At 35.6% G+C, this 13,640-nt stretch overlaps 3 protein-coding genes across 4 annotated transcripts; 1 reads left to right on the top strand and 2 right to left on the bottom strand.

Annotated features, from left to right (window-relative positions):
* Positions 1–496: 496 nt before the first annotated feature.
* LOC112506245 (protein IQ-DOMAIN 14-like) lies at positions 497–1,130 on the bottom strand. Its single transcript, XM_025110261.1, has 3 exons — positions 1,116–1,130; positions 819–1,067; positions 497–730 (listed from the first exon to the last, which is right to left on the bottom strand). The coding sequence occupies exons 1-3, from the start codon at positions 1,128–1,130 to the stop codon at positions 497–499; spliced, it is 498 nt and encodes a 165-aa protein (XP_024966029.1).
* Positions 1,131–1,498: 368 nt separating this feature from the next.
* Positions 1,499–2,473, top strand: LOC112506246. Its single transcript, XM_025110262.1, has 4 exons — positions 1,499–1,567; positions 1,679–1,924; positions 2,131–2,373; positions 2,453–2,473. Exons 1-4 carry the CDS (start codon positions 1,499–1,501, stop codon positions 2,471–2,473), a joined length of 579 nt encoding a protein of 192 aa, XP_024966030.1.
* Positions 2,474–7,160: 4,687 nt separating this feature from the next.
* On the bottom strand, positions 7,161–9,296 carry LOC112508204. 2 transcript variants are annotated; one of them, XM_025112994.1, is made up of 4 exons: positions 9,095–9,296; positions 8,056–8,194; positions 7,749–7,976; positions 7,161–7,520 (listed from the first exon to the last, which is right to left on the bottom strand). In XM_025112994.1, exons 2-4 carry the CDS (start codon positions 8,095–8,097, stop codon positions 7,239–7,241), a joined length of 552 nt encoding a protein of 183 aa, XP_024968762.1. In that variant the 5' UTR covers positions 8,098–8,194; positions 9,095–9,296; the 3' UTR covers positions 7,161–7,238. The 2 variants fall into 2 exon arrangements, with proteins under 2 accessions (XP_024968762.1, XP_024968761.1); XM_025112993.1 differs by having other exon boundaries at positions 7,174–7,523.
* Between the last annotated feature and the right edge of the window lie 4,344 nt (positions 9,297–13,640).

Here is a 13,640-nt window from a genome sequence, read left to right on the forward strand (position 1 = left end):
GAATAAAGAAAGATTACTATGATCCATCTCTATCACTTCAAGAGCAAATAAAGTCTAAGCCTAAGAGAGTTCATCCGGATCAATGGATGAACCTTATCAATAATTGGAACAAAGAAGATGCTAAGGTATATTATTTCAAAACAAACTGAAAGTGTCAATACTTTGCTTTGAGTACTGTTGTTTTTGTTGTTTTCTACTTCTCTCTGGTTCTTTCATTAATGATAAAATCTCTGTAGGGTTTTTGGTCAATACTCTGTGCTGGATCATCTATAAACATCAATCTTCTCTAGACCCATTCACTTGTTGAGGGACTGTTTGCTGGCTGTTTTTGTGTGGTAAATCCAATTGAGTTTTAATTATGTAGAATTTATATATAATATAATGTGGGACCTGTCTGTGCCTTTCACATGAGTATTGATTGTTACCACAATAATAACGAAAATAATCAAGAAACCCTTGACCAGAAAACTTAATTCAGGAATACAAATAAAATATGTTATGAAGAAATGGTTACCAGTAGTATGTTGAGTTGTTTGTTAGGTTGGGGTTTGAGTGGTTGGTTCTCTAACATTTGGATTCTTCGCGACTGTATTTGTGTTTGGACTCTGACCAACAGCTGCATCTGCTTCATGGCATTGACTGTCTGTCTCTTGACATGCTGACCTCTAACTACACCTTGAAGCCTCAGAATACCAGTTGTCAAAGGTTTAGAGTAGAAGCTCCTACGTGCCTGCATTTTACTTAATTGTATGAGAGAGTAATGGAATGATGAGTTTTGTGTATATATATATATATATATATATATGTATATATATCACCATGTAGCCTCTAAAGGCAGCCTGGATCCTGGTAGCTGAAAGGTGTTGTAGAGGTGGTTCTGTAATCTCATGATGAACAAGTGTAAGAGAAGTGATTGTTGGAGTAGATGAAGGTGGTTGTGATTGTTGGAGTAGGTGAAGGTTGTGTTGTTGGTCAATTTCCCCCAAGATTTTCTCAATACTGCTTGGCTCTCTGAAACGGGGAAAAAACGATCCATGTTTGAACCTGGCCTTGTTTTCTTTAGGTTCCTGCAACAACAAGAGCAGTAGTATGAAATTCAAATTCAGACCAAATACTTGCTTGTTAAACATGGAATTACTTACGTTATTGAGTTTGGAGTTGGATGTAAAAAGTCTCTTGATTGCAGAAAACCAAGTCCCTTTTTTCCTTGTTGAGGGACTGTTTGCTGGCTGTTTTTGTGTGGTAAATCCTATAAAATGTCATTTTATAATTTATCCACTTCTAGTTTATAGCCTTATATGTCATTTTCAGAAAATCAGTGAAAGAAATAAGACTAGTAAGGGATATAAGAAGATGATGCAAATTACAGGGAAAAAAAGTTATGCTCGAGTTCGTGAAGAACTAAAGGTAATGTAGTTGATGTAATATGCATATGTATTTACCTAAATATATATCTGGGTTGTTACAGGAATCTTTGTCGGGACGTGAACCTAGTTGAATGGAGTTGTTTGTTGCGTGTTTTTCTAAAGACGGCATTGCCAAAAATGTCGAAGCTGCAAATGCTATTGTATGTTATATTTATAATTTGTCGATTACATATGCAAATTTTACTTGAACTATAGACTAGTTTTCACAAGTTTTATTATATATTTGTTAGTGATAATTTATTTGACTATAGGAACAAATGCTAGACCTTAACTTTCAACTTCCCGAAGGCTCACTTGATGAGCCAGGGCCTAATGATGTATTCTCGAAAGTGATGGGAAAAGACAAACATGGCAGTGCTCGGATGTATGGGCTAGGTGTTAGAGGTTCAGATATATGGGGTGTCTTGCCAAGTCGCTCTGCCTGTTATAGGGAGAACATGTTGTGGAAAAGAGCATATAAAGATGTTCGCAATGAAGTAGCTGAGCTGAAAGCTATGGTATTAGAGATGCGAGGGTCAAATGTAGTACTTCAAGTGTTCCCATGACATCAATGAATCGTCAAGCTACCACCGAACTTCAACCTCTAAAGGTACGTGTCTTGCTAAAACTTAATAAAACCAAGTGTACTTCAAGTGTTCCCGTGCTTTTTTTTTAATAAAATCTTAGAATCTGAGAATCTTGTTTTTCAATCATGTTTTTGTAGGTTGGGGATGTTGTTCATCTTAAGAGCATCATAAATTCCATGGAAATTATGGCAAGAGGACGTGTTAAGAGCTTAGATCCAGATGAATTGGCTGGTGGCGAGGAGATTGGTCCGAATTGGTGTGAGGTACATGTTTTGGTTGCTATAAGAAGGAGGGAACATTTGGTTAGGCCATATGGATTGTTTATTACAATTGAAGACGCTATTGGAGCAACAATCGCATGGCCTTGTCCTTTCACTGTGGTATGTTAGTCTTTGATAAAGTGTAGAATTTTTTTTTATTATATAACTTTAAGCTCATATATCTGTTTTTTAATTGTAGGTTGTGCATGACGGAGATTGATATCTCTAGGGCACAATAAGATTTTGTATTTGCGTTATTTTTTTTCGTTACATAGCTTGGTAGTTGATACTTGATACTCATATAAATACTTGTACAATTTCGAATTTTGTTCTATCGAATCACTCTCGTATATGCTTCTAAATGTAATATTACAGTAGGATTTTATAATTGGATGATGCGTCTCGCATTATAGTCATTTAGGACGCTTGTAGTATTAATTATTATAGCCTATTAGGACATTTTTTTAGTATTACTTAGTTCATTTTATAGGACACTAAAATTTGCTTCATAAAAACATTTTTTGGGACATTGAATTTCGTCCTATAAAAACATTTTTTGGGACGCCCATATTTGTTTCTAAATGTAAACATTTTGTGACAACATAAAGTGTCCTATATTATAGTCTATTAGGACACTTTTTAGTGTTACTTAAACCATTTTATAGGACTATGGGTTTTGTATCATAATCCTAGAGTTTTTTAGGACACTCAAATTCATCTTATTAACCTAATACAACACCTTTAGATGAGACACACACATTTTTTGTCCTATAAACTTAAAAGTCCTATTAACTACCTTATTAGGACACTAATGAGTGTCCTATAAAGCCTTTTTTGTTGTAGTGTTAAGAGATTAAAATCATCCTCATTCTCTGCAATGACGTGCTATTAGGTACCTTACATGTGTTTGTCAGTTGATAGTGCCTTAAATTAATTAAGTGACTTGTTATTACCTTCTAAAACTGGTTGATAGGAGCACTAAATCCAAATTGGGTTCCCATCACTAATTGTTCGATGTGGTTTCAAACACATGTTTGTGGTAGTTGATCTAATCAAGTCTCTCGGCAGAGGCTTGGTGAGCGGTTTGGTTGACGGATTAGCCAAGTTCCCACATTGTCTGACCAAATATAATACTAATGGTGCCATTATCAATTAATTGTCTCGCGTAATTATGTCGGAGGCCTATATGTCATGACTTCTAACTTTACACTACATTGTAAATTTTTGACAGTGTGGCTTCACTGTTACATTACATATGAACCCGAAGGAGTTAAATGAGGCCATAGATGGATATTTGTCAATAGATATCTAATCCATTCAACATATTTGCCTGTTGCAGCTAGGGCAATAAATTTGGTTTCCATGGTCAAGTGTGTTATACACATTTGTTTCTTGATAACCTAAGAAATCGTCCTACAAACTAAATTGTAATAATGGCCAGTAGGGTCGATTCCACAAGGATTGGATGTGAATAGTGTCAAACTTCTATGTATTATGTAAAAGGGTTGATTGAGATACTAAACTAAACATATTAAATTGAAGTGGAAAACGAACAATTATAAACTAGTAGTGAATGTGCATCATTGACTGGATCGTGTATAATAGACTTGTTCATAGAATGATTTTTCTCATTTTATTCAGAATGACAATGAACATTGATATAAACCGACACTTTATGTGTGTGTAAGATTAAACTAGCATGAGACGCTTAACAAACTAGTTCCTAATCAGCTAACTAAGTCTAGTTACAAACATAGATTCAACCGCCAATTGCATTAGGGACAAACGCCACTCCTAGTCAATGATCGGACACCGACCATTTAGACTGAACTCACAACACTAAAATTAATCGGACGCCCAAACAATTGAATTATTGATTGCTACTAAAATGAAATTGAGAACAATTACAAATTCACAACTCTATCTAACAATTCACAATTAGGCTACACGATTCATGGATACGAACTTAAATAAATAGCCCAACAATGATAACCGATTAAATCAAGGTTTGTGTCACTTGTTGATTATAAACTTCGTTCAAGAAGGCACCAGGATTTTAACAGGCCAGCCCTCGAATGATATGAAAAGGATCAACAAGTCTCAACACAATCACAATCAAATGTATTGCTCGATTGAGAAAAATTAACTAAGAAAGCACACATTAAACCTACAAACTAAAAATATCTAAAGGATTTGAAGAAAATACCAACAAAATCTTCCCTAAAATCACCCCCTCCTTCTCTATGGTTGCTCTCCAAATTCTATCAATTGATCCCCCTTCAACAACAATTAATTATAAAAACTCCCTTTTAAATCACCCCCCACAAGAACCACTCAAAAGAAAAACCTAAAAACTCACAATTGGGGTCGCCGGCGACTTGGGCCGCTGCTAAAACAGCTGCAAAACTCGCCCCGATAGTTTTGGAATCAAATACAGTAGCGAAGATGGGTTAGGAACAGGTTCACTCGCCGGAAAAGTAGCATCGTGGAATTTTTGGGTTGGGTTGCGTCTTCCTCGCGGCAACAAAGAAAACCAAAAACAAATAAAAACCGTACTTTTAAAAAGAGGTCGTGTATTCTATTTAACAACATTTGATTTTGTATGCGCAGCCTGTGTCCTATACAAGAAATATGTCCATATCATATTTTAATAGTTATGCATTGAATGAATAAGCATTTGAGAAATATGCCCAGTCGTGTAATTCTTCGAGATATAAGTTTTGTTTGTATCTTTTATCCACCAATCTTGCCTTAAAGGTAGATCTTGATCTGTCTTCATGTAGTTTTCATTTGAAAACCTATTGGAACCTATTTGTTTCACTCCCATGGGTAACTCTACCAATTCCCAGGTGCATTTCCTATAATAGAATCCATTTAATCATTTATTGCTTTCTTCCATAGTGGAATATCTCTTGACGAGATGGCCTATTTATAAGTCTTTGAATCATCTTTGCTGTTAATTGAGAAAATAACGTCTCTATTCAATTTCTTTTGTGTCCCTTCGACCAATTGTGAGAAGAAATCATCTCCTAGGTTTTTCTCTTTTCTAACTCTTGTATTTCTACGTAGTTCTTCAACCTTATCTGAGTTTTTCGAATTATCGTGAGATGTACCTGAAAAATCAGGATACAAGATTGGTATAGTTTTGGGGGACACCAATGACTTGGGCCATGACTAAACCCGCTGGAAAGTCACTCGGATGGTTTTGGAGCCAAACACAGTTCCGAACGCAGGTTGGGGTGGATTCACTGTAAGAAAAAGTCGCATCGTGGAATTTTTGGTCCTGGGTTGTGTCTTCTTATCTCTAACGGCTACAAACAAAAACATATAAAAAGCCTCACATTGAAAAGAGAGCGTGGATCTTTAACATTTGATTTTGTATGCTCAATTTATGTCTTATATGAGAAATATGCCTATATCATATTTTAATAGCTATGCATTGAATGAATAAACATTTGAGAAATATGCCCAACCTTGTTATTCTTTGAGATATTATGTTTTGTTTGTACTTAAATCCATCCTTTTTTGCACCTATTAACGATCAATCAATAACCAAGATTAGGGGGTCTATTAGCTATTAAATCATGATGAAATGCAAAGAATTCGATATAAAAATAAGATCAAATATGTGTTTATCATATTTGCATATATGCAGCAATCAGCGCCATTATGTATAAACCCAAAACAAGTGATAGTTTTATCAAATTTTTCATGCACTATTTAAAAGCTTGTTTTAGCCCGTACGGAGATTTAACAAGTGTACATATTTTGTGTCGATATCTTTATCCACCAATCTTGCCTTAAAGGCAGATATTGATCTGTCTTCGTGTAGTTTTCATTTGAAGACCTATTGGTTCCACTCCCATGGGTAACTCTACCAATTCCTAGGTTCATTTCCTACAATATGGTCAATTTCATCATTTATTGCTTTCTTCCAAAGTGGAGCATCTCTTGACGACATGACATATTTACAAGTCTTTGAATCATCTTTGATGTTAATTGAGGAAATGATGTCTCTCGTCACTTTCTTTTGTGTCCCTTCAACCAAGTGTGAGAACAAAACATCTCCTGGATTTTTCTCTTTTCTAACTCATGTACTTCTACGTGCACGGATATAATCATGTCATTAAATATTTTATACGACTACTCTTTGAAAATGTGAGTATTAAAGTTGTAAAGCCCTAGGATTTGATGCAGTCAAAATTCAATTGCCAGCAGCAAGGGCAATAGAATTGATGCAAACCAGATGCAGAATTCAACAAAATAATGCTATATTGAAAACAGTTGCAACGATATAGAGAGAAAGAGAGCATGTCTCGATTTCTAGATGTGTTTAGCCAGGAGGTTGAATGTTGTATTTATACTGGGAACGTGATCAGATAACCACCTGATCACGTCCCAAAAATCTCTCCATTTCTCCATAAGTTTCACATTTTAGAGATAGAGTTGGAGACCAAGTGTCCATCTAATTTTAGAGGGAAAAAACGTGATAATATCCTTCAATGAAAAATAAGCTCAATGTTAACTGTTGATTAAATAATCATTTTAATTAATCAGTAATTATCAACTTCGATATGCCGTGCAAAGTGAGCCTCCTCACGCCACCCCCGATCTGTGTCCTTGGCCACGGGCTTACACGTGTGTGCATGTGCGTTGCACTTCTTATAGAACCCCCACTATAAATCAAACAACTCATTCAAGGCCCACTTAAATTAAGAGCTTATAAGCCTACTTATTTTTTGCATTTCTACCAATCGTGAGTTCTAGAATCATCTCTGCGAATACAAGAAAAAACCACATAATACATATAATACTCAAATAGTAAACTGTTCTATGCCATAAAAAATGGAAAAAAGGACAAAATGAAAATTTTGATGCGTATTTTTGTCTCTGACATAAAATAAAACAAACCCAGTAAATCCCACCCACAAGGCAACTCAAAATTAAAAACCGAAAAGTGTGGTATTTAGAAACTAACTAAAAATTTAAGGTTGATGAGACCTTGACAAACTCCTCTCGAATCCCCCACAGATTTTGTCTTTGCACTGTGGACACATGAATCCAGTTGCATCCGCCATAGTTTCGGCATCAACCGGCTCACAAAGGAACCCTTTGTTGCACCATGTACAATTGGTCTTGAACCTCCCGTTGATGACGCCAACTGATTCTTGTGTTTCGCCTATCTTCCGTGAACTTGGAGATCCTTCCCCATTCTGCTGGGCATAGGGTTTATCTAAGTTTGGCTCATCAATATCCATAGCTGCATGCTGCTGATCGATCCATTCATGCCAACAAACAAATTTCGGTATCAGTGGGCAGAAATTTCCAAGAAATTGTGGAAAAAGTGGTATATTTCTAAGATGAGAACTCTATGATAGAAGTGGAATCTGTGTTGGTTATTTAAGGAAGGAGGGCTGTTATATAGCAGTGGCTTTATAGGATTTCCATGAATCGAGCTCAAGTGCATCTTAGTAATAATAACAAAGTTTTATTACCTTTCCTGAAGCACGGTGCCCTGCGCCTTCAGTTGTCGGGAGATCGAATCTTCTTGTGGTTTTCTTGTGAACACTAGCCAGGTGCTTCTCCAGCCCTTGGATGTCTTCAAATGCTATTCCACAAGAAGAGCAGTCGATAAGGCTGGCAACTTTAACATCAAACAAGTTATCCGTTGAAGGCAAGTTAACATTTCCCTCAGGAACAGATGAACTGCCAACTTCATTCACCTGCTTACATTCAAATAAAATACAATTATTTTCACAAACTTTGCCGACAGCAATTGCGATCATCATGCTTTTTACTTACAGATTTGGGAACTTTATGGCAAGCATCCTCCATCTGCTTCATCTCCTCAGACGCCTTTTCTTCAGCAACATTTGACAAGGAGTGATCTCTTAGATAGAATGCAGCTTCCTTGCATGATTTAAAATGTATGCCTGAGGTGCTGAAGATATCAATGAAACATAATTCATTAGGCACACCATAGAAGAGATAATATAAACATTAAAATTAGCTGACACATAAATTAGCAAACTACAATTGAACAGAATAGGCAGTTTGCTTGTTTGTCTATTACTCATTGTAACTCAAGCATGAAGCATGCTAGGACTAAACTATTAGGAACAACTTGTATATCATTGATATATGGTGGATTGATCCTATATGGATATTAGTAACAGATACTCTTGCTTAATAGTATAGAAATGCCCATGTTCCTGTTTCAAGGAGGCTAATACAGGATCCCATCCACCAAGCAAATAGCATCTCTTTGATGCTGTAAGTTCTATGCCACAACTTCTTTCTGAATCTTATTATGATATGTAATAAAGTTTATGCCAATTAAGCTTTAGACCAAGTCCTCATGTAAGTAATCTATCTAGTATGATAATGAGGGGCATTCTTTTCTAATCATACCTGAAGCGGAATCGAGAATATGGAAAACCCAATAGCATTAGCATAGAAGATATTGATTTTCATATGGATTCTATAGGATTTACATGTGATGGTGTGGACTGGTGCATGCCCTTGCCCTACTGACCAACTATGAAGCGATCACCACGGGAATTTTTTCGAAGCGTCACAAACATGTAAAAGGCAAAAGTACGTTAAGTGCATGGTGGTGCTAGCAGAAGTAATTAATATTCAGCTATTCTAATTGCCTCGAGGTAATTAATATTCAGCTAGCAGAAGTAATTAATATTCACCTATTCTAATTGGATCAAAGGGAAATGAATCATAATGAAACAGAACGTCCAATGATCAACTACAGAAATGTTTAACTAGCTAAGGAACTACTTTACCCTAGGAATGGAATGGAACAGAAAGGAGGAGTTTGCATGCATACCTTAAAGGCACCAAGACCCTGTCTTCTGTCACAACCGAAATGTTGATCCACTCGAATCGAAGGCTTGTTCAAGCTTTTTCTTCTTTGATCTTTCCATTGGCAGAAACTCGGTCTCTTGACAGAAGTCCAAATTTTCCAGCTATAATTTTCGAGACTCAAGCTCCATTAGAGTAGCATAAAAACGTGATTGAAAGTCACTAACTCTCAAGAATTTTACAAGTATCCCAACAAAATAGTGTAACACTTGTTTTACAAAGAAAAAAGTGAAGAAAGAAATACCAATGCGACCAATTTTCATGCCAGACCGAGCAAGAGCTCTTAAAGCAGACTGGGCTCCTGGACCAGGAGTCTTGGTCTTGTTACCTCCTGTAGCCCGCAACTTTATGTGAAGAGCATTAATCCCATGCTCCTGCGCATGCCAATCAAACCAAAAACATCAAACCAACATAACAAAGAAACAAGAATCCCTAAATAATAATAGAAATCTTTCGAATATATATTATATATGTATGTATATGTATGTAAAAATGGGAACAAAACCTTGCATCTCTGAGAAACATCTTTGTATTGATATAAATAATAATAGAAATTACACATATGAMTTATTAATATAAAGGTAATAACTAAAAGGACTAATAACAGGATGGAATTTGTATGAGAATTATTAATGCCACGAACCAGGCTGCCTACAACCCCACCAACACCATCTTCGGTYAGTTCATTACTTCTTCTTCTTTGCATATGTAATCTCATGAYTATCAATTGTATACAAATGCCAGATTACACACYTGTCAGTAATCTCATGATTATCAATTGCGTCTTTGATTATCGAAGCCGTACCCATCTTTAAAAAGCGTATACGGAGAGAGCAAGAGATGTTTAAGAGCTACACACACAAACACACAAAATGAACAAATGTAAGAAGTACAAACTGATAAACATGTACTACCAAAAGAGTCATCCCATTGCCCTTCCCACTACTGGAGTGTTAYTGAATAATATATGCCATCATTCACTTTTGTGCTCATTGTWMTCTATGATGCCTTATGCACTAGAAGTGATTATCTATTARGTATAGTTGAAGCTTGATGCAAGTGTCAATCTTTCTCTATCTACCAATAATGATAAGCATGATYTGTGTGTRTACAAGTCATGAGAAAACRATGTAATGYCCATGTAATTTGCATCGATACCAACAGTAATTCATCAAGATAACAGAATATGCCACCACATATAGCAAACTAATGAGAGGTAATATATGTGTAGTGGGGTGAATATTACTGTCACCAAGAACACTTCGAACACTGTCGAGTTTAGGAGCTTGAAGGAGATGACCAAATTTGAAAATGGTGGGAATGAATAAGAAACAGTCAAGTGAATCAACGGTACTATTGTTTTTTTGTTGCATCTCTTGAAATGCCAAGCTTGTATGCTGTGTGTTGAATCCAGTGAGGAGCATTGAAGGTCCAGCTACTGCCCCTGCTAATAAAGCCCTCCATCTTGCTGTTCTGAAGTATTTGCACATTGAAAGTCATATATAAGCAAAATGACATGAAAGCTAAGCTGACCTACTTAGGTTTTGCAACCTGGTTTGGGTGTTGCTCCTAAAAAATCTAGCAGATATGAAACTTGTACTATATTCAAAGACAATGTATATAACATATATTGAACAAGTTTGTACCAGATACCCTTGTAATTGACTACGAAAGACCACAAGTAGACCACACAGTTTTGGTATTTACAATATACATCATATATGATTCAACATATTCAATAGTAATGACACACATATGTATTTTGCTTTACACTATACAATCACACATGATGCAAAATTACTCAACTGCAAACCAATAACCTAGTATATTAATCCAGAATGTATGAAAATATGATTTCAAATATTCAAACAACTTTGTTCAAAATAGTTTGTTGAATCACATATGACTTTATACATCAAAAATATAAAACCAATAACCTACAATATTAATCAGACTTTATGAAGATTCATAGCAATATGAAAATAACATCATATAAATTTATCATGTCCTTAATCAAACATGATCTTTAATCATATAAGTAAAGTATGGTAGATAATTTCAAAATAGCCCTAACCTCACAAGCCACAAGATGCGAGAGCGAGAGGCCGAGAGCCGATCGATAGTCGAGACCCGAGAGAGGCAGAGAGCGAGAGCGAGAGCCGATTGAGTCAAGGCCGATTGCGATTTCGATTTGTGAATCGTGAATTGGTTTCCGTTGGTGAATTCGTCCGTGAGCGAGGCGAGAGGCGAGAGGCGAGGGAGGACGAATTGAGTGAAAGCCGATTTGTGGACTGGTAACATAATTTTTAGGCCCAAGTCAAATTGAACCTATGGATAAGGTAGGTTAATAAAATGGGCTGATTAAGTATAAGAGATAGGGATGTCTTTTGATATTTGGGCCTGTTAAAAATACTTCTAAATACAATATGTTATTTATATCATTTTAAACTTTAATAGGATATTTAAAAGTGTCCTATTAGCTTTTAAACACTAATACAACAATCAAAATTATCTTATTAACTTTTAAAATTAACATGACACTTAAAAATGTCTTAATAATTTCTAAAATAATATGACACTTTAAAATGTCCTATTAGTCTTTAAAATAATACGACACTTAAAAGTGTCCTATTAGACCATAAAATAATATGACATTCAAAAGTGTCGTATTAGATTACATGATAGGACGTCAAGATATGTTAATAAGACATCAAAATTAAGAGTCATATAAGATTAAATCAAATAGGACTCATAAAATAATGTGTCGTATTAACCTTTTTAAAGGACGGTTTTCGAAAATTGTCCAAAAAAAGTGTCCTATAAACCTCTTTTTGTTGTAGTGCTCGCACCAAAATCCTTTCAAGGAGCAAGTCCACACGTATATTTCAGTCATGCCATTCCTTAGTATGTCTAACCAGGTCATTTTCAGCCTAAATCTACTTCTCATAATTCCCTACTGCTAGCACAGATCACCTTGTTCTTGCTAGTATAGGCAACAGTCTACTTTAAATACCAGCAAACCATTTCAAATGATGTGTCCCTCTAGTCCAACATGATTGTTTGCCCCTGTCCCTGACCTTATCCTAAATACCCTTATTTGTAAGCTTCATATAAGATAAATATATGCTTATCTGTTAAAAAAATCAATGGCAAGTCCCCACAATACCTCAAAGTTTCCCCTTTGGGAACGACACAAACTATCTATATTCTATCTATAAAATTTATAAAACCTAGTTAAGGGCTATTCTTTAACCATGATCGTTATGTAATTATGTTATATGAATCTGGACAAAAAATGGAGTCTTCTTAAGACCACCCTAAGCCAGTTTTCAAGACAACCCCCAGTAACAAACGCTCTCTGAAATTTATTTTAGCAAGGACTGACTATAACTTGACACCCATAGAAGATCTTCAGCCTATTTTCTACTCAAGCATTTCCACATGACATAGATGGAAGGCAAGTTATTTATTGCACGGATGCTCTATTAAAGTTCTCACTAGCATGTGTAGGTGGTGTTGCTAATAATGATCAAGATGCCAATTGAAATCTTTGTACATATAGACCTGGAATATAAAGCTCGTGTATAACCATTTATGGGCTTGGAGATTTACAACAAACCCTTAATAAAGTTCTCACTACCAATGTGTCAGCGGTTGCTAATTACGATCAATAAACTAATTAAAACCCTTGTACCTTCAGAATAGGAATATAGAGCTCGTGCATAAGCATTTATGGCCTTGGAGATTTACATCAAGCAGATAACAGGGTCAGATAAGTTAAAAAGCAAAGGATGCTCTAGTATAAAGCATGGTTCAATATAGAACAGTGATAGATTGTAGATGTTTAGTATTATACTTTTATTACCGTAACGTCATGTTATTGGCATTCAGCTTCTTAGAGTCTAAGTATAAACCAAAGTAAGCTTTATGCGAAAACGTCATATGGCATGTGACTTAGTGCAAAAGGCAGAAAATGTCATGAAAGTTTATGGAACATTGATAACAGAACAGCTGCCCTAGATTTCTTTTCACGATGTGAACAAACCAGGAATCAACATGTGCAGCTTAATTACAACTGTGAAGAGTTCCTTTAGAAGCAATTAATCGAACTTTTTACCAAAAACTATCTCAAAATTTCGTTCCTATGCACAGAAATGAAACTTATAGATAAACCGCTAACCACAATCATATAGCTCACACGAACACAAAAGATTTATGATTCTATGTAACCTAACTTGACTTCAAAGTCAAAATCAAGGTCGTATCATCTAGGAATCTATGAGTTACAGAAACAGTAAAAACTCGAAAACAGCTGCCAATTTCTGATTCAGTGATCAAAACGCATACATCAATTCAACACAAACACAATTAAAACCTAGAAATAATCCATCTCATTTTTAAACCAAACTCAAAACTTTCATAAATCGACCCAAAATTTTCGATCAAAAGAGAATGCAATAAGGGGGGAAAGTGATGATCACAACCTGACATAACGCCGGCAGTAGAAGGAG

The sequence above is a fragment of the Cynara cardunculus genome (assembly GCF_001531365.2).
Source record: "Cynara cardunculus var. scolymus isolate 2C chromosome LG 2, CcrdV1, whole genome shotgun sequence".
NCBI lineage: Eukaryota > Viridiplantae > Streptophyta > Magnoliopsida > Asterales > Asteraceae > Cynara > Cynara cardunculus.